This window comes from Capsella rubella, unplaced genomic scaffold (genome assembly GCF_000375325.1).
Source record: "Capsella rubella cultivar Monte Gargano unplaced genomic scaffold, Caprub1_0 scaffold_8, whole genome shotgun sequence".
In the NCBI taxonomy this organism is placed as follows: domain Eukaryota; kingdom Viridiplantae; phylum Streptophyta; class Magnoliopsida; order Brassicales; family Brassicaceae; genus Capsella; species Capsella rubella.
The window spans coordinates 8,063,648-8,082,735 of NW_006238916.1; the positions used below are offsets into that span (position 1 = coordinate 8,063,648).

Sequence of the window (19,088 nt, forward strand, 5' to 3'; positions counted from 1 at the left end):
AATTTTTAAGTGAAACTTACTTTTGCTATTAAAATTTCATATTCTTGTATCATACCCGTCATTTGATATTTGAAAGTTAAAATTAAATTTAAGCTTCCAAATTTTTTATATAGGCTTGTTTTTGATGAGAAATAATTTAGATATTTTTTTTTTTGAATTACCCATTCCATTTTTGTTCTCGTTCTTTCTCTCTAATATAATATCATATTTTTTTATATATAAATGAAATAATTTACATTTTTAAAAAAACCAACATTATATAGCTTGTATTTAACTAATTAAATTACTCGTTCTCTTTTTGTGTTCGTTATTTCTTGTCCCGATATTTGAAATATTTAAGTAATTTGAAACTTACTTTTGCTATTTAAATTTCATATTCATGTATGATACCCGTCATTTGATATTTAAAAGTTGAACTTGAATTTAAGTTTCCAAATTTTTTATACCATCTTGTTTTTGATGAGAAATAGTTATACAATTCTTTTTTTTTGAATTAACCGTTTCTTTTTGTGCTCGTTCTTTCCTTCTAAGATAAGATTATATATATATTTTTTATAAATGGCATCATTTACATATTTTTTTTTTTAAAAACAACATTATATTGCCTGTAATTAACAACATTTTAAAAAACAATACCGTTAATTATTAGGTTGTAGAAACGTATAGCTTGTAATTAGAGTATAATGTTTTATTTTGTATTACCGTAAAATTTGAAGAAATGTAAGCAAAGAGTCACATTTATAAACTACGAACTTATCTCTGTTTAAATCTTCAAAAAGAAATGAATCAATTGAACAAAAAATATATTAAATATTTTACTAAGTAATGAAAATTCAAATAACTATTTTATTCCATTAACTGTTTAATTCTTTTTGTGGATTGGCAATGTTATATTATATGGAAAATATAATAATCGTGTGATATGATTTCCTGAACTTACTTAAAACTATTAAATGCTAATTGCATATTAGTTAATATCCAGCGAAATTGGGGAGTTAATATATTATTAAATTGATGTTAATAATAAAAAATGTTTATTTGATGATTTTATTTTTGGCCACATGCTATATTGGTTTTTTAAGTATATTTCAAGGAAATATATAAATATCTTTTTTGCTATATTTTCGAAAAACATTTTCAATATGAAGATTTTGAAAATAAGAGATTGTATGTGATACAAAATATTTATTCGATTGATTTTTGAAAAAAAATAATTATTGATTTTTTAAAGATTTTTTTTATTTAAACATTTTAATTATTTATTTAAGACTTTGTCATTTTTAAATTTTTTAAAGATAATATCAATTTTGTTGAATATTTCTCCATATTTTATTCTATTGTAAAATATATAACATATTTATTTTTCTTTTATTTTTCCTAAAACATCAATATAAAACAAAAAAATATATATGATGATTTTTGTAACGCAAAATAAATATATATCATATCATAAGAGTTATACAAAATACAAATAACATAAACACTTGAATAAAATCATTAAACCAAATAAATAATACTATAGATTAGATTTTATTAAATATTAAATTATTGTTTAAAAATATCTAAAAATGTTAAATATGTTATATACATGGAGATTTTCGAATTTAATTTTCCACTTTTTTGGCAACAAAATTAGTATGATCCATAAATATAGGTAGTTTCTGTTTTTTATTATTTATTTATTTATTAAAACATTTTTGCTGTCATTAGTTTTGTTTGGCAACTGAAATATATTTCATGAAATTTTTTTTAAAAAAATTGGGTCTGTTTGGCTTCAAGTTGTTCTTCCCAATTAATAGTATAGATACAAACTACGTTATGGACTTCAAGTATATTTGATTCTTTTTCACTGCGTACTTTGACTCTTAAACAAGAATAAGATTATATATTATATATATATATATATTTTGCTAGAGATTTGGATTATAGAGATAACAAATAAGAAAAATAAATAAAGGAAGCGTGGTAAGAAAAAAAGAAAAAGAAGTCAGCGTGGACGAACCAACCAACCTTGTCTCAATCTATACACATTTGACAGGAGGAGATGGTGTTACTACGTGAAATTCAATTTGCCTTGGGCTTTTTTTGATTTTTGTAAAGCTCTCTCTCCTCTAGCCTCATAGACGAACCGGTAATCCAAAATTCTGAAATGTTCTGATTTCGCCTCGCAAACCGCCAGTCACTATCACCATAGACCAAGCTGAGGCACTCGGTTTTGTGTTAACCTGTCCGTTTGACATGTCCACGCTCACACGAGGGCTAGTCCGGGCTCTGTTCTTTGCAGCTAGCATGAGTTTCTCCTCAGGCCATGTCGCTGAGATTCTATCGAAGAAGTATCGGTTTGTGGCGCTTGAAATGATACCGTTTGTGACGGTTTTGTTGTTGGTTGGATCGTTAACAGGTGTAGGAGGGTTATTGGCTGTGAAGGGTGCCTGCTCGGGGATGTTGCTGCTTTGGTTGTTACTAATTTTGCCTGGCCAAGGTGCAGCCACAGAGACGTCTCGACAATAAAAGTGTTCGTATGAGTTTGTGACTGTAACACGTTTGCTTCTTCCAGCTCGAGAGTCTGAGTCGTAATTCCATACATACACATTAGAGTCTTCGCTTGCTGAGACTAAGAATTTCCCGTTTGATGTAAGCGAAGCTGATATTTGGCTATTAGTGTTGCGAAATCCTGCAAATCAGAAAATTTTGCCAAAACTCAGAAACACACAGACTACTTAGCAAGAACCTTGAGCCTGTATTCCATCACCAAAATTAAGAGAAAGCTTAATAACATCATCTTCATGTGATGTGCGACTTGTAAGAATATTTTCAAAGATGATAGACCGAGAGATTCACCTCCATGGACAATAAAGCTATACCTAATTCCCGATGTCTAAGAATTAAGAAGAGTTTCTAGTTTAGTATTTTTACCTTTAAATTTGTGAACAAGGTCAACACCATCAACAACCCGTGTACGTGAATCTGCAGATGTGACGAGCACTTCTGATGAACTTCCCGCCACAAACTGGTTCATGAGGATAGTCAGATTAACCAGTACAGCATTCAAAATAAAATCACACTTGCAAATATATATTAAAGGATGCGAACAGAACGGTGTAACTTGTTATTTTTGGCCTTACCTGAAAACCAGTGATTTTCTTGTGATGGGTTTTCTTTTTCCTGTTCTTCAGATTGATTTCGCGTCTCTGCTGCAGTTTGTTATCTGAGTGAAGGAAAAGATATTAAGTTCAAAAGACGATATGGAGAAAAAAATTTAGATTTCAGATAAGTAAATTCTGAGCTTATATACCATGTGTGTTGTATAAGCAACAAGTTCCTTTGTATGAACCAACCAATGCACCCTTTACAAACCAAGAGAGTTTCAGGTACTTTGTCATTTAATTTACTGAATTCACTTCGTTACATACGAAAAACTTAATGGTGTACCTGCCCATCCGGTGTATAGCAGGCAGCTGTGACCATCTCATGAAGATCATTCCAATCAACAACCTGATGATCAGGAATGCTCCATATTCGAACTTTCGCATCCAGCGATCCGCTGATGAAGTAATTGTCATCCACAGGATTAAACTGGATGCAAGTCACTGTGAACAGGAAAGACAAAGCTAGATGAGAGAAAATCTTATGGCGCATAACCAACATATAAACTGTTATATGTTCCTCTTCTGTTTCAGGGGTCTATTTACATGTGGAAGAGGCTTGACAGATGAATCCAGAACAGAGTATACACCTAATGTGACTTAATATTCTTCTTGCACTGTATGCTTAGTTTTGTAGATACTAATAAGAACAGAAGTAACTCATGGCCATTGATGGAGAATAAGAGGGTATATCTACTCACCGTAGTCACTGTGCGAGAAGACTTTCAAACATGTCTTGGTGGATAAGTCCCATAAACGAACAGTCTTGTCCATAGAAGAGGAAAGCAGGTGCTGGAAGCAAAACAATGAGTGCAAAGTCTTTGAGAATTCAGGGTTTTCTCCAATATACGGAAAAACTGATTTAGGCAGATTCTCACATAACAATTGAGAAAACCTAAAATTAGCACTAGTAACTTGAAGAAGGTTAAGAGTTTTGCTCCAAAAAAAATAGAAAAGGTTGAATTTTCTAAAAGTTTCTAGTTTGCAAACCAGCATCATGCTTTAAAACTAGTTTGTAGCCAAATGAGTGACCGGGACTAGACCAACCTGAGATTTAGACCATGAAAGGTCAAGTACGTCATCCAAATGACCAACAAATGAACAAACGGGTTTCTCTGAAAGACCAAAGACTGCCTCTGGAACAAGAACATTGTCCAAGCTCACTGATTTTCGGCTAAATGATGTTCTCCCTCTTCTCTTTGGAGACATTGAAATTGGTTCTGGTGACCCATTTGCTAAAAGAAACAAATTTATGCTCCCATCTTCTTGTTTATCAATGGACAAGAGTTCCCCTTTTCTTTCTGACTCAACAACTTTCCAGATCTGAATAACACAATCCTCACCAGCACTAGCAAGATACCTCCCATCCAAACTGAACTTAATGCTCCATATCGACCCTTTATGAGCTTGAATCTCTTGGCTCTTGAAAAGTGCTGTGAGCTCTTTACATGACTTTCCATACTGCCTAACCTTAACTCTCTCAGGGTCATGAAAGGACGTATCTCGGCTATCATCAGTAGCAGAGCTAAACCTCTGACCACCTCTCTCGGACGGCGAATCCCTATCATCGGTGCTTCGTCGCTCTTTATACCCAGTCACACTACTAGCAACATTCTTTATACTCTTTAACCAACTCCCTCTCCGTCTATGCTTAGTTACTCTGCTTCCACTAACATTAGTATCCAAATCCACAGAGTCTTTACAAACATCTTCAACATTCTGCCTCCTCATCAGCTCAAGAACAATCGGGGATGTCCCAACACACATCTCAAACTCCTCAAGAGTCAATTGCCGATCTGTACCAACCTCTTTCAACTTCTCCAACATCCCATCTTCTCGGACCTCATTCACCACAAACTCTTTGCCAGTATCTAGATTCCTAATGGTACACATTTGCTCGTCTAAAAGAACATCTCTACCATTCCCATGAGATAAATTACTCAAACTCTCGTTCTCTACAATGTCCCTAAGAGATCTTCCCATAGGCTCTTTGCTTATAAAACCAACACCATTGCTACCATCATTTCGCATACGAGACTTGCCAGTAAGATCATCATTAACCATATTTACAGGAGAAGAACAAGAACACTGAGATCCAGTAAACTGACGAGCCTTACCAAGATCGACATTGTCAGTAGCAGCCACATCTGATCTCAGCACGCATTTACCTTGATGTTTAGAAACCAAAACATCAGAGGGAACCGATCTAGCGAAATGCGAACTGCAAATCCCTTTCCTCCGACTTCTAGACCGGAGCTGACTCGCCGGAGGTAGATCCGGCTCGTTACTAAGCCCCAATCCACGCAACAACCTGATTCGCCTCTCCGACACAGATTCAGGCTCAGATTTCCACAGCTCGAACCCAGAGCTTCCCGTAGGGAACACAGGAACAGGAAATGGACTCGGATCGTGGATCGAATCAGAGATATTGGGATCAGAGTCGTAATCAGAGTTAGAAGTAGAACAAGAGCAAGAAGATAAAACACGATCGAGAGATTCGTAGAAACAATCGTCATTGTTATCTTCTTCTTCTTCTTCTTGGTCTTCTTCCTTCCTTTCAAATCTGACGACGTTGCTTCGTCTGTTCATCATCATCATCTTCATCATCTTCTCCCACCTCAAGACTGAAGCAAAGTTATTCTCATCAGAGAGAGAGAGAGAGAGAGAGATGAACAATGCCGCCTCTTAACCTCTCCTTCTCTGTAGGCAACAGTCTTCGAGAGAGGACGAATCAGATTTTGAATATGAGCGAGGTTCTTCGAGAGTAGAGAGGGAATTAGGGTTTTCGAGGAATCAAAAAACGAAGTTCGCCAATGGAGTAAGAGAGAGTCAGATCGGATTAATGGGGGGGGGGAGAGGAGAGAGAACGGTTTTTATTATTATTATGAGAGAGAGAGAGAGAGTGAGAGTTTAATGTGTAGTTCAGAGAGAGGAGGAGGGAGAGAAAGAGAAAGAGAGAGAGAGGCCGCAACGATATTAATTCAATTTAATGTTTTATTTTTTCTTTGTAATTTAAATTTTTCGTTTTATTTAAACCTATTTCCATATTTAGTTGATCAACTATTACTGCTGTTAATTACGGAGTAACTGAAAACATCATATTATTAATTAGAGAAAATTTTATTATATTGTCTTAAATTCGAATTATCAATTTTAAGCAGAAATTTTTGATTCGGAATATTGTTACAATATTCTATGTAACTAAAAACCAATGTAATCAGGGTAAAATAAATGAAGTTGATATAGTTATGAATACTATAAATACACTGAATTTATCAACAATACCAAAAATGTGATTTTCAATGACCCAACAAAACTTTTCATTTATAGATAATAATTTTTCGAAAAACCCAAAAATAAAATCTCTTCGTAAAATGAATTTGTAGTTAGTGTGGGCAATTATTTCTTTTGATTCAACATTGTTACGAATCAAATTACGAAATGCTGTATAAAAAACTAGTTTATGTTGTCCATTACTACGATACAATCAAATCTTAATATGATACTACTAGAGTAATTGAGGAGTAATTGATAAGTAATCGTAAAAATGAATAATAAAAATTTAGAGTAATTGTTTTCTAAAAACTCTTTTACATTTTTTAAATTAAAGATTAGAAAATAAGGTAAAAATGTATGATATCATTAAGGATTTTTATATGCTTTAAGTTTAATGGAATAACTTTTTTTTGTTGTGTATATAATATATAACTCTAAAATTATTGGAGAAATCGTGCCTAGTAAACTATAATGGAAAGCATAAGCACATGCTGCTCTAGACAGTATTAATGCTTTTTTATTTTTTTTGTTGTATACATATTTTAAAATAGCTATTGTTGTTCATACGTACGTAGATAGGTATATAGAGCTTTCAATTGTGTGTGTTTGTTGTACGCAGAGAGCTAGGCAGAGAAGAAGAAAACGATATATCAAAATCTTTTACCCAATAAAATTGTGACATAACTTATCGAAATCAATATGATGTTTAATTAGTAAAATGATTCAGAAGTTTTTCTAAGAAAGTTAAATTAGGAACGGTTCATTTTTATGGATTTTTAGATTAAAACATGTTTTGCGATATCATTAATCATCTTCTTTCCTCTAAAGAAGCAATTGATCTCTCTTTAGGAGTGAGCAAAAAGAGAATGGGAACAAAACTGTACTAATGACACAAATTTAGAAAACAACCAATCTTTTGTTTCATTGTATTATTTTGTTGAAAATTTTACAGAGAAATAAGGACACAAAGAAAACGAAAATTTTCAGTTTTGAAAGATAGGATGGTAGGTTTTTAGTTAAGCATTTTCGGATAATAATTGCAATTAAAAGTTTCAGTTTTGATAATTTTCATATTTTTTATTTTTAGCATATAAATCAAATTAAAACAAAAAAAGTGATGCAAATTTAACCAGAACTAGTCTTTTTCATATATATGCAAACCCAACATAATGATTTCCTCAAAATTGAAGTTTCTATAATTTTGTTGTAACTACTTGAAATATCTTTCGAAAAAATAAACATGATATAGTACTAGTATATAATAATACTAGGGATAAGAAAATCTTTTGTGTTATAAAATCTATAATACAACTAGAAATCTATATTAAACAGCTGCAAAAAAATACAAAAAAAAATAGTTTTTAATACCACCACACATTATTAATGCACGTTCAAAGCATATAGGGACAAACCTCTCTTTCTTTAAAAACGATTAAAAAAAAAAATTGTCATCGTAGGGATAAAGAGAACAAAAACAATCATGAGTCATGACATTGCTTATAATTCTTAAAGAAGTATGATCTCAAAACTCGTCAAAAATTCAAGAAACACAACTAAAACGTATGTGACCGATGAAATCGACGTATACCCGTAAACTAAACACTTCAATACGATCACTAGTGTATCATTTTAACATTGCATGGTTCAAAATCGATATAGAAATGGTTTATTCTACTTATTTGTATAAGTATAAATATATATATACAAGAATTTTGAAGCCTTAATTGTGTCTTAATGCAACCACATACGTCAAAAGCCAAAAGCAAATAGAGAGTATCTTCGACTTTACGAGTTTGAATACTATATGCTAGGCTGAAAATTTTATTAATTAACCTATCTAAAATATGTTTATGGACGTATGACTCGAGACTTCTTGGTTATAGAAAAAATAATATACTTAAGACTATATCACTACCCAAAACTTTGAATGCATTTACACAAATTGGTTATACAGTATATATAATTGATGGTATATTACATGCCGCCTGATATTAGATATTTACCGTTACCGTAGAATATATTATTTTCTAATGTCAAATACAAGTGATCCAAACTTATAAAATTTATGTAACTACTAATATAACTCCTCTCTAATTCTTTCTTCTTCTTTCAATTAAGGAAAGAAAATTATATTATATAATACGCAAAGTTGGCATTAGAGAAATGAGATATTTAAGACGACCAGATCTTAATAAGAATCCAATTATAGCAATTATGTTTCTTACAAAATTTTCAAAGGGAAAATGAAGAAAATTAGAACCATGATAAGTAATTAATTAAGGACAAACTAATAATAGAAAGAAGTTATATGTAGTAGTAGTAGCAGGTTTCTAATATTATAATCACAGACATACCACGTGGGTTGATTCTTATAACACAGCTGTTTTAGTTAATTAAGCCTATGAAGACGATTACTGTCCTAAGACAATGAATATCACAATTCTATTATATAGTATGTGAATATGTGAGGTGCTGATCGATGATGATGATGATGATGATGATGATGATTGTTCAATTTCTTTTCAATTTAAATCTAATTTTTGAATAAACAACACCTAAAACTACTGTCATGGGTCATTTGCAAATTTTTAATTAGAATTTGTTTATCATATCTTTTATTTACTATGTTTGTTTACTCTTTGAAATGAAACGTGAGTTAACAACTACAATATTGTGTAATTTGGTTTTAAATTTTCGGTCGTCTAATGCATTCTTAATTTGGTTTTAAATTCGGTTAGTACTTATGATACATGTCACACTAAAACTAACCAAAAATACTCTTAGTTACCTACATTTTTTTATTCCAATGAACGATACATGAAATATAAAGTAATCCAAAACACATTCTTATAAGTAACTAAAACAATATTAATCTGTTAATGGAAATGAAAACCATCCAACTTCTTTTAGCTTCCACTTCATTATGTTCTCTCTGAAACATCTGAAAATAACTGCCAAATGTTGATATGCTCTATAAATGAATAAATGATGATGGTTTTATGTTTTGCGAACAAACTTAGCATCGTTGTCTTCACACCCGCTGCCAAGTTTGCGGGGGAGTATTAGAGTCCACAAGAAAGAGAAGCCCAAGCCCAATGTGATGTTATGTAATTAGGGTTCTTTACCAAGATAGATTACTATATAAAGTGTGTAATGAACATCATTGTCTTCAAGCTTGAGAGTTGTCAAAGAGGCAACTCTCCTTCTTCCCCATTTTATGATTGAATCAAAATATTACTAATCTTGGTGACAATCTAAAGCTCTCTGCTTTCTTTATATTTACTTGCACACAATAAATCTCAATGAGCTATCTTTATATTTCTAGCTTAATAAGCTCTTTAAGAGCATTTCTTTGAGTTTGCTTTCAGTTCGAGCCAAATTTTGTCTATTGCATTTATGATTTAACATACCAAAATTTTGAATTTCACTAAATCAGAAAAAAAAAAAATCGTCTAACATTAAATGGGCTTTGTGCATCATAATATCATATTGGACATGCCCATACACTAAAACCTGCAATATATTGCACTTGTATATATTTTTTTTTTGTCTGTAAGTTCTTTTGTTTGATCGAAGTGTTGGTTATGGCAAAAGGTTGCATATCAGAATTATAAAATGGATGTTGTATTTTATTATCTACTTCTGCGATATACTGTATTATATATATATATATATAATATTCCCAGATAAAATACCATTTTTTATATATATATGAGATTCCCTTCTATTTGTTCTGTGAAAATTCTCTGAATTATATATAAAAAAACATATAATATAAAATTAATTTACAAAATTGCACAGCCTGGATAAAAAATTGTTCAATGTCTTTTCTAAGTAACAATGTGGAATGTTTATGTTTTTACAGAAATAAATCTATAAATTAATGTACTAGGCTATTAAAAATAATAAAATTCTTAAGGCAGAAAATCATTGGTCAACTTGCCATATGGTGATGAATATGACTATATGAGTTCTGATCAGTGACCATTTCGTCTAAATATAAGTAGGCTTATACATGCTTGTGCACAATTTGAAAAAAAAAAAAATTATAACAAATATTTAGTGTGTAGGAAAAATCAAATTGTATGAAGATGAATCCTTCAAAAATATTAGTTGCATTGACTCTTATTGTTCTCATCGCAGCTTCTTCTGTCCATTGCCGACCAAGTGATCTCGTCTTCGGTATGTTTTTTTCTTCACATAATCCCTAATGTTACATATAGTGAGTCTGTAAGTGGATCAAGTCCCTAATGTTGGTCTGTCAAAAAGTTTAATTAGGTATTGGATTGCATAAACATATACCATAACTATAACTAAAATTGTCTAATAGCCAAAGAAAGCCTTCATGTCTCAGCTTTATAAACATTGATCTCTCCTTATGATGATGATGTTCAGGGGCGGACCCACAGCCAAGATGGTGGGGGCAGCTGCCACCAGCAAAAAAAAAAAAAAAAAAAATATTAAAAAATTATTAAATATTATTAAAAAACAAAATCTGCCCCCACCAAAAAAACTATTTTTTATCTTTTTTTTTGGGAAAGCCCATTAACCCATGTACTAAAAAATATATATTAATATATAAGTTAAATACTTACTAATATAGACCTAATTTTTTGTTATTTTCTTCTTCTTTAGTCCTTTGGTTTCTTTATGTGACAAAAAATCAACAACTATCAATTTGTGAGTTTATTTTCCTGATTTTTTTTACAATCGTTTCTATTATATAAGCATTATTTTTTAGTCAGTTAATTTTATTTAATCAGTTCAAGCTTATAACTATGTTTCCTGGAAAACATTATATAGGTTTTTATGTTATACATGACTATATTAGTTTTTGCAGTGATAATTGTTTATATGTTTATTCTATGGTTAAGCTTTTATGGAAGTTTGTTACATAATTTATAAATTTTAAATTAATAAATTTTAAAATATAAGTCTATAAATTCAAAATTTTCTAAATTTTTACTTAATAACATGTTTTTTTGTTTTTAGTTATTTGAATATGTCACAAATGAAAATGTGGTAAAAAGGTTTCAATTGTTAAATGAGCGTCTGAGTGGTTTTGTAAGATGTTTTAAAGTTTTACATGACAATTTTATGTCTTTTATAATTTAGTATTTGATAGTTTTTTACTATATTTTTGCCCCCATTGAACAAATTTTCTAGATCCGCCCCTGATGATGTTCGTCTTCCTTTGTTAGGAGATGGTACATTTTAGAGGTTCTTATATACTAAAAATATTAACGATCCAATTCTCAGAATTGCTGGGCTGCTGGCTACATTTCCTAGATGATCTTGGTTATTTTACCAATTGTTGTAACATTTTTATGTGGTATGTTTTATATACAAATATATAGATATACATTTTCTTTTCTTCTCTAAGAGATTTTATATTTTTTTTTAAATGATAGTAGGTCAAACGGGAAATTGTGGAGAGTCAAGTCACGAATGTAACGATACGTTCCAAAATGATCAGTGTGAAAAATATTGTAAGCCTAATTTCACACATGGTACTTGCCTTCTGAGGTCTTTCGTAGGACCTAATCCTCCTTCGTATTATTGTTGTTGTTATTCATAGATTCAATATGTAATTCTTACTACAAGATAATAAAGAGTTTATTAAATTCTAATTATTTATTATCATTTGATCGTACTGCACTGTCTGATATAAAAATTACACTAATTAGTTTTTTTTTTTTTTACTAAACATGTTACAGAAAAGTTCAAATACTAGTTTGTTGTCAATAGAAAGCTCTTTTGTAAGAGACAGTATAATAAAATTAATTCAATCTTGATAATTAAAAATATGGTTATGTTGTTTATGTGTCTATTCAATCCGTAGTGCTATATATTATCACTAGATCTTTAACTTAAAATGACATACCAAATACCAAACTACCTTTTAGCTTTTAATTAGTTAAAAATCTACACTTACTACATTAACAAAACTAAAGAGGAATTGAATCTTGTATGTAATTATAATTTGGATAGACTCCCAAAATTTATGGTTATGAACTTTTTTATGTAATTATAAATAGATCATTTGACACTATACTAATGTACATCAAACTATATACAATATTGGTTTATTAAAATGGGTTTCTCCAAAATGATGGTTACATTCATTCTTGTTGCTACACTGGCCATTTCATGTAAATTTTTCTTTGGTTTTTGTTATTATTTTAAATATATATTAAGTTATTGTTACATATACAATTTCATATACTTCTCCAAAAAAGAAATAAAATCTTCAATTTTCTTTGGTTTAATGATTGATAGTTGAAACCGTGCAAGCTGCGCCTCCCCGTTGTGGACAAAACTGTACTGAGAGATTCTTGACTCAAGACTGCGATAAATATTGTGTAGGTTTGTCTTACAAACGTGGTGTTTGCATTTTATCCGAAGGACGTCCTCCAAAAACTTCTACATATCGTTGTTGTTGTTCGTAAATGAAATATATGATTCTTAATCCTCATTGATCAAATATGTTTATGTTTTTTTCCGACTATAATAAAAAGTTATCTATTGTTTAATGAGAAAACAATATTTTTTAATGGAGTATTTTTCATATGATGATTACAATAATTATCATTACAAGTAGTAATTGTTATGTTCAATTGTTAATGAATATCGATCTCTACAAATTTAATTTATATATACATCAAAATACAGGGAAGAAGACATTTTTTTTTTAGTGAACAATACTTAATCAATTGTAAAACCCGATTTTTATAATAATCTTTGGTGAAATTAACTTGTTATCCTAATCTTTATCCTAATATTCGTTCAATAGTTATCTTAAGACAAGAAAAATGTCTACTTATATATGATGTCTACTAATCTTTATCCTAATATTCAATAGTTATCTAATAAGGATTTGGTATATATGATGTGTCTAATAATATCAAATTAAGGAGTCTTTAGTTCTCTTTTAAGCAAGGAAGTTATTCAAACATACCAATAGTAAAAGCAGATTTTATAACCTTTATCATAAAATATTAATTTTAATAGTTATCTTTAACCAAAAGAAGACTGTTCTTACATAGATAACATAGATAGGTGGCGTGTCTAATATCAAAGGAGTCTCTTACAAATATGGAAGTTATTTAATTCTTTAATATTAGCTAAATAAATTTAATTAGATCCAAAATAAAATCTCAAAATTCAAAACTAAAGATATCAGCAACTTTAATTAACAACAAAGAAAGAACAAAATCTACCTCTCTATAAATAAAATAAGAATATAATTATTACATTGCATATTTGCATTATTACCGTTTTGTCTTGTTTTCAACTTTTATGTTGTCAAAGATGCTTATTAAAACAATAAGATATGGTCATGATCACTTTATAATTATAAACTATAACTTTTTATTTCTCTGCTAAACATACATCAAACGAGAACTTCAAAAGAGTGTAAGAAGGAGTTTGAAAATGGATTCTTCCAAATTTTTGGTTGCATTGACTCTCATGGTCATGATGACCATTTCCTATGACCTCTTCACAGGTATATGTCTCTCTACAAATACGATTATCACATTTTTACTTAATTCATACTGATTTTTTTTCTTTTTGGGTAATTTAAAAATCTATATGATGATGATTTTGTAGGAATAGGAATAAATGCGAGAACGGTGCCTCCGACTTGCTACGAAGGTTGTAACACAACATTTTATACTCGAGAATGTAACAAAATGTGTGTGGGATTGGCATATAAAAGTGGTAAATGCATGTATCCTCCTCCTCTTGATCATAGTCTTCCTCCTCTTGATGATGGTCTTCCTCCTAAGCGACCTTACTTCCCTCGTTGTTGTTGTGACCCTATCATTCTTGCACCTCCTTCGTTTTGATTGTTGTATAACAGAACGAGCAATTATCAATTATATACAAACGTGAAAATTTTCAAATTATTATTATACATATATATATATTCTAATTTTCATAGCCGTTTTAATTTAGTGAAATGTAACACCGTAATTTTCATATTTTTCTTCATAAATAAAGGAGTTGATTTTGAGTTATTCTGATGGATTTAGTTCAGTTTGAATATAACCAGTTTTTAATTGGTCTATCTAAAAAATTAAACTAACCAGTTACAATTTACTTCAAGAATTTGTATTGCACATACATTCCAAACTAGATTTTTCAAAACAGAAACAAACCAAATTTTGGCTAATTAATTCAGTTCATAAGACTAAACTGACCGGCAAGGCGGCAAGATGAAGAATAAAATTTGGTAACATGATTTGTTTGGTTTGGTTCAAAATTACTAAGCCCATTAATTAAAAGAATAAAACCTTAATTCATATATTTAATTCTTCCCTCTTCGATAAAAAGAAATGGAAAAAAAAAAATTCTCGCTTTAAAACCGAGCAAAACCAAAAAATTAATTTGGTCCAATTTGGAAGCGTTAAAAAATTGGACACATCAAAATTCTGAGGTTCTGAAACAAATTTTACCAAAAAATCTTGAATGCACTCAATCAAAGTTCAAATGTTAAAGTAAATATTCTTTTTGCCTATCTAACTTTTTCTATATCAATTTGTTCAAGATAAAACGTATTTTTATTTTACTGTGAAGGAGAGATTTTCAAAAGAAAGAAAACAAAACTATCCATAAACTCATGATCATGTGAAGGAAAAATGACAACTTGATGTAAAACAATAAAGAAAAATTGCTATCTCAAAGCACTATTATTATTACAACAAAGTGATTTGCTCAGAATTATTAAGTTAAACCAATTTAAAACAAAAAATAGAACTTGGGAGAAGTACTGGTTATGAATTTATGATTATTAACATATCTAATAACAATAGACTCTCTAATTATAGTTGAAGCCATTTTTTGTTTACAATAAACCATTTGATTTGCTTTTTTTAATAATTTGAAAAAGATAATAATATACCAATTTAATTATCAATAAAATTCTTAATCTGATATTTGCTTTGTTTATTTTTACATCAAATCATATCTTAAGAAATTGGAAGAAATTTACTACCACTTAAGCTAATAAAGTAATAATATATAATGGATCCTTTCTTTTCTAATTTTATTTATTGGAGTTACTATTGTTATGTTTTCATTAAACCATAACTATAGTAAACTACTATTTTGCTCCTTTTACATTAAACCATAATAATTGTAAATAATGTGGTCATTATAACATTTATTATACATATATTTAATAATAATATCATATATTATTATATCAAGTGCTCATTTTGCATCAAAATTAAAACCATATCATTAAAAAATAAATTTAGAAAATAAATTGTTTGATAGAGATAGAGATAGAGTATAAAATGAGTTCTTCCAAATTGTTAGTTGCATTCTCTCTTGTGGTTATGTTGGCCATTTCCTATGATCTTTTTTGTGGTGTGTTTTCTTTATACTTTTGGACTTTATATTTGACGTATACCTATTCCTACATTTTCCCCTACTAATACATGTTTTATGATTGTAGATATGAAAATAAATTCTAAAACTCAGACGTGCTTTGACCATTGCAATGGGACTATCCAGAGCAAGGAAAATAGGAGCTGCAACAAACGGTGTTTGGAAATGGCTTTCACTGGTGGCACTTGGCTAGTTGTATTGAACAACATGAACTTCCTCACAAACTTTTTATTCATCGTTCTTGTTGTTGTAACCATTATGTATAAAGATTATTCTTTTAGTGGGAGAATCATATAATACAAATTTTCATTTAATTGTTGTTATATTTAAGCATTTCCTAGCAAATCCCCCTTGACGTTGCTAGGAAGTTTGTTAATTAGTTTGTTAATAAATAAAATAAAAAGAGTTTGTTAATTATTTTATGTGGTTAACTATAATGTTATTAGTGTACATTTATTCTGTCATTTAATTGATGGAAATTGCATCTTTAATAAAATAAAAATTTGAATGCACCGTAGAACATTAATTATTTGTAGTATTGTTATATCTCTTACATTAATTCGATTTGGCATAGCTATTCTCTTACAGAAGTAAATGGTCAATTGGTCATACTATGTATGGTAGAAAAATAAAAAACGAATTTATGGTTATGATTATAAGTATTGACCATTGACCAGTGAACAATGACCATTTGATGTAATTATAAATAGACGTACTACAAAATTGATAAGCAAGAACAAAATAAAACATAATCATAAAAAGATCTAGTTAAACCATTCGAGAAATTGTAAAAGAAACTGAATCGTATGAAGATGGGTTCCTTGAAAATGTTGGTTATATTCGCTCTCACCGTTCTCATTGCTATGTCCTCTGATCTAGTCTCCGGTATTCAAAACCTCTAATTTGAAAATTGTAGCATCATTTACTAAATTTCTTTTTCTTGTTAAAATCATTTACTAAAATACCTCTTCTAATCATTTACAAGATTGTAAAAATTGTGAATTTTATGTCAAAAGTGGTTTTATTTGTTTCTAATAGGTAATATTGCACCGGGGAAGGCTTCAAATCCACTGTGTTTCAATCCTTGCACTCCTACGTTTGGCAGCAACGAATGCAAAACGTTTTGTGTGAATAAGAAATACAAAGAGGGTTCTTGTGTTGGTTTTGGAATTCCCCCTACTTTCAAATATTGTTGTTGTAATAATTAATTCTCATTGTTAATTAGAGTTTGAACGATAATAATACTCCATTGTTATACTTTTACTATTACCTGAATAGTAACATAAAATTTGACTGACGAGAAATTTTGATTCGACTTATACTATAGGATGATGTTAGTTTGACTAATTGATTGACAAAAAAAAAAAGTTTGACTAATTTAATTCCACAATAATAATATAGTTTCCTTATAAATTCTTATCTAATCCCACGACATCAATTTCACTTGTTAAACAATAAATGAATTTTAAAACCTATCTTAGATATTTTGTCTTTAGAAAAAAAAAGATTTTCAAGATAAAATAATAAAAGTTTGAATACACAAAGATTTCTTTCTTTTTTTTCTTCTAAGAAAACTGTATTACACGAACTGTCATTAATTACTCATATCAATATTATTTATTTTATTTTTTTGATCAAATCAATACTATTTATTTATTTTCTTTTCATTTCATATCATTTCATCATCCTATTGTATTTTAAGGCCGCGAGGTTCAATGAATGGTTAGGCGTATGTATTATTTTCAATAATCCAAGAGAGACTAGAATGGACCACGTAAATATTAAATACTATGGTATATAACTAACTATACTCTATACTTATACATAAGTGTAATTCAGTCAATAACAGAAATATTCAAAGTAGCATCTAGCTACTACTTTAGTTTATGTTATATGTGTATATGAAGTTCAACACCAACCTAACTATGAATAATATTGATTTATGTCTATTTTCACAATTTTTTATTAAATAAGAAAAAAAAAACGAAAGTAAGCCACATCGCTTTTAGTTTTCTTCTAAAAATTATTTAAGGTATTTAGTTTTATGAAAGAAAGTAACTTTATTAAGTTATTTCATATTTATAATATATAGACACACATAAGTCAACAAAAAAATAACATCTTACTCCTAACTTTTATAATGGACCTCGTACCAGCTTTCGTTATTGATAAATATTGAAGTTATCATAGTTACTTACTATGATAAAGATAATAACGATCAGGTTGACTAATTTAATGCATGTTGTATATACTCATCATCTCAAATCTCACTGTATGAACAGTTTTATAAATTGGGTTTGGTATCTCGAACAACGTTGACTATATATATGTATCTACTTGTTTGTGTATGAATCTCATACATACACCTTTTCTTCTAGTGGACAATTATTTAAATCTACCTTTAGGTATAGAATACTATTCATTGATTTGTGCTTATTTCAAACTAAACATAAGGGAATACAAAGTCGACGATTGCTTTGTTATTATACGTTGAAATTGAAAACTAACCTTTCTATGAGTCTACATATATATATATGAATAATTAAAAAATTTATCACTATTATGTCCTGCTCCACCAAATGTGTTCCTTGATCATCAAAATTCAAGATAGTGCAAATATATTTAGTGAAAATAATATATAGCAAAGTGCGTAAAAGTAGAAGACCTTTGAGCAAGTGGAGAGTTCTTCGATTTAAAAACAACAATTAGTAGAAGAACATGCACAACAAAGTCAAGATAAATGATAACAGTACTAATTAAGCTCTTAATATACTAAGTATGTATGTAATCCACTTACAAACTTGTCAACCATTATATGACTTTTTAATAGTAAACAAATGCAACGTTCTTCGAAGTATAGAAACCAATTAGTATAAGAAAATGCGCAACAAAGCAAAGATAAAGAATACAATAAGTTTTAATATAATATGCATGTAACAAACCTAGATATTTAGGAGTTTCTGGGATTTGAAAATCATGATTGATAGTAAATGCTTTATGTGCATTTTGAAATAACATTTTTACGTACGTACGCATTAAAATTTTTACTGTGGATATTGAAATCTAATAATATATCATAAAACAGATAACATGGTCTTTTAACTAGTATTTCGAAATTAATAAATGAAGAACAAAAGAATTTGAAATTAACAATCTACTAACAAATTATTTTGCTTTGAATTTCTAGATCAATAAAAGACATGAACCTATTAATGAACTCTCTTTATGACCTTAGGAAAATGGAAAATTTTAGAGAAAAAACAACTAGTA

The 19,088-nt window shown here is 29.4% G+C and overlaps 4 protein-coding genes across 4 annotated transcripts; 3 read left to right on the forward strand and 1 right to left on the reverse strand.

The window, feature by feature from the left end:
• Positions 1-1,930: 1,930 nt before the first annotated feature.
• On the reverse strand, positions 1,931-6,015 carry LOC17876574 (WD repeat-containing protein 44). The gene is made up of 7 exons (XM_006279935.2): positions 4,194-6,015; positions 3,848-3,938; positions 3,433-3,590; positions 3,296-3,347; positions 3,126-3,208; positions 2,917-3,010; positions 1,931-2,674 (listed from the first exon to the last, which is right to left on the reverse strand). Exons 1-7 carry the CDS (start codon positions 5,751-5,753, stop codon positions 2,118-2,120), a joined length of 2,595 nt encoding a protein of 864 aa, XP_006279997.1. The 5' UTR covers positions 5,754-6,015; the 3' UTR covers positions 1,931-2,117.
• A 6,478-nt stretch (positions 6,016-12,493) lies between these two features.
• LOC17875857 (putative defensin-like protein 66) lies at positions 12,494-12,976 on the forward strand. Its single transcript, XM_023777692.1, has 2 exons — positions 12,494-12,574; positions 12,702-12,976. The coding sequence occupies exons 1-2, from the start codon at positions 12,517-12,519 to the stop codon at positions 12,869-12,871; spliced, it is 228 nt and encodes a 75-aa protein (XP_023633460.1). The 5' UTR covers positions 12,494-12,516; the 3' UTR covers positions 12,872-12,976.
• An 833-nt stretch (positions 12,977-13,809) lies between these two features.
• LOC17875445 (defensin-like protein 69) lies at positions 13,810-14,344 on the forward strand. Its single transcript, XM_006279759.2, has 2 exons — positions 13,810-13,929; positions 14,034-14,344. The coding sequence occupies exons 1-2, from the start codon at positions 13,857-13,859 to the stop codon at positions 14,270-14,272; spliced, it is 312 nt and encodes a 103-aa protein (XP_006279821.1). The 5' UTR covers positions 13,810-13,856; the 3' UTR covers positions 14,273-14,344.
• Positions 14,345-16,591: 2,247 nt separating this feature from the next.
• Positions 16,592-17,087, forward strand: LOC17875144 (putative defensin-like protein 70). Its single transcript, XM_006281537.2, has 2 exons — positions 16,592-16,703; positions 16,857-17,087. The coding sequence occupies exons 1-2, from the start codon at positions 16,625-16,627 to the stop codon at positions 17,024-17,026; spliced, it is 249 nt and encodes an 82-aa protein (XP_006281599.1). The 5' UTR covers positions 16,592-16,624; the 3' UTR covers positions 17,027-17,087.
• Positions 17,088-19,088: the final 2,001 nt, after the last annotated feature.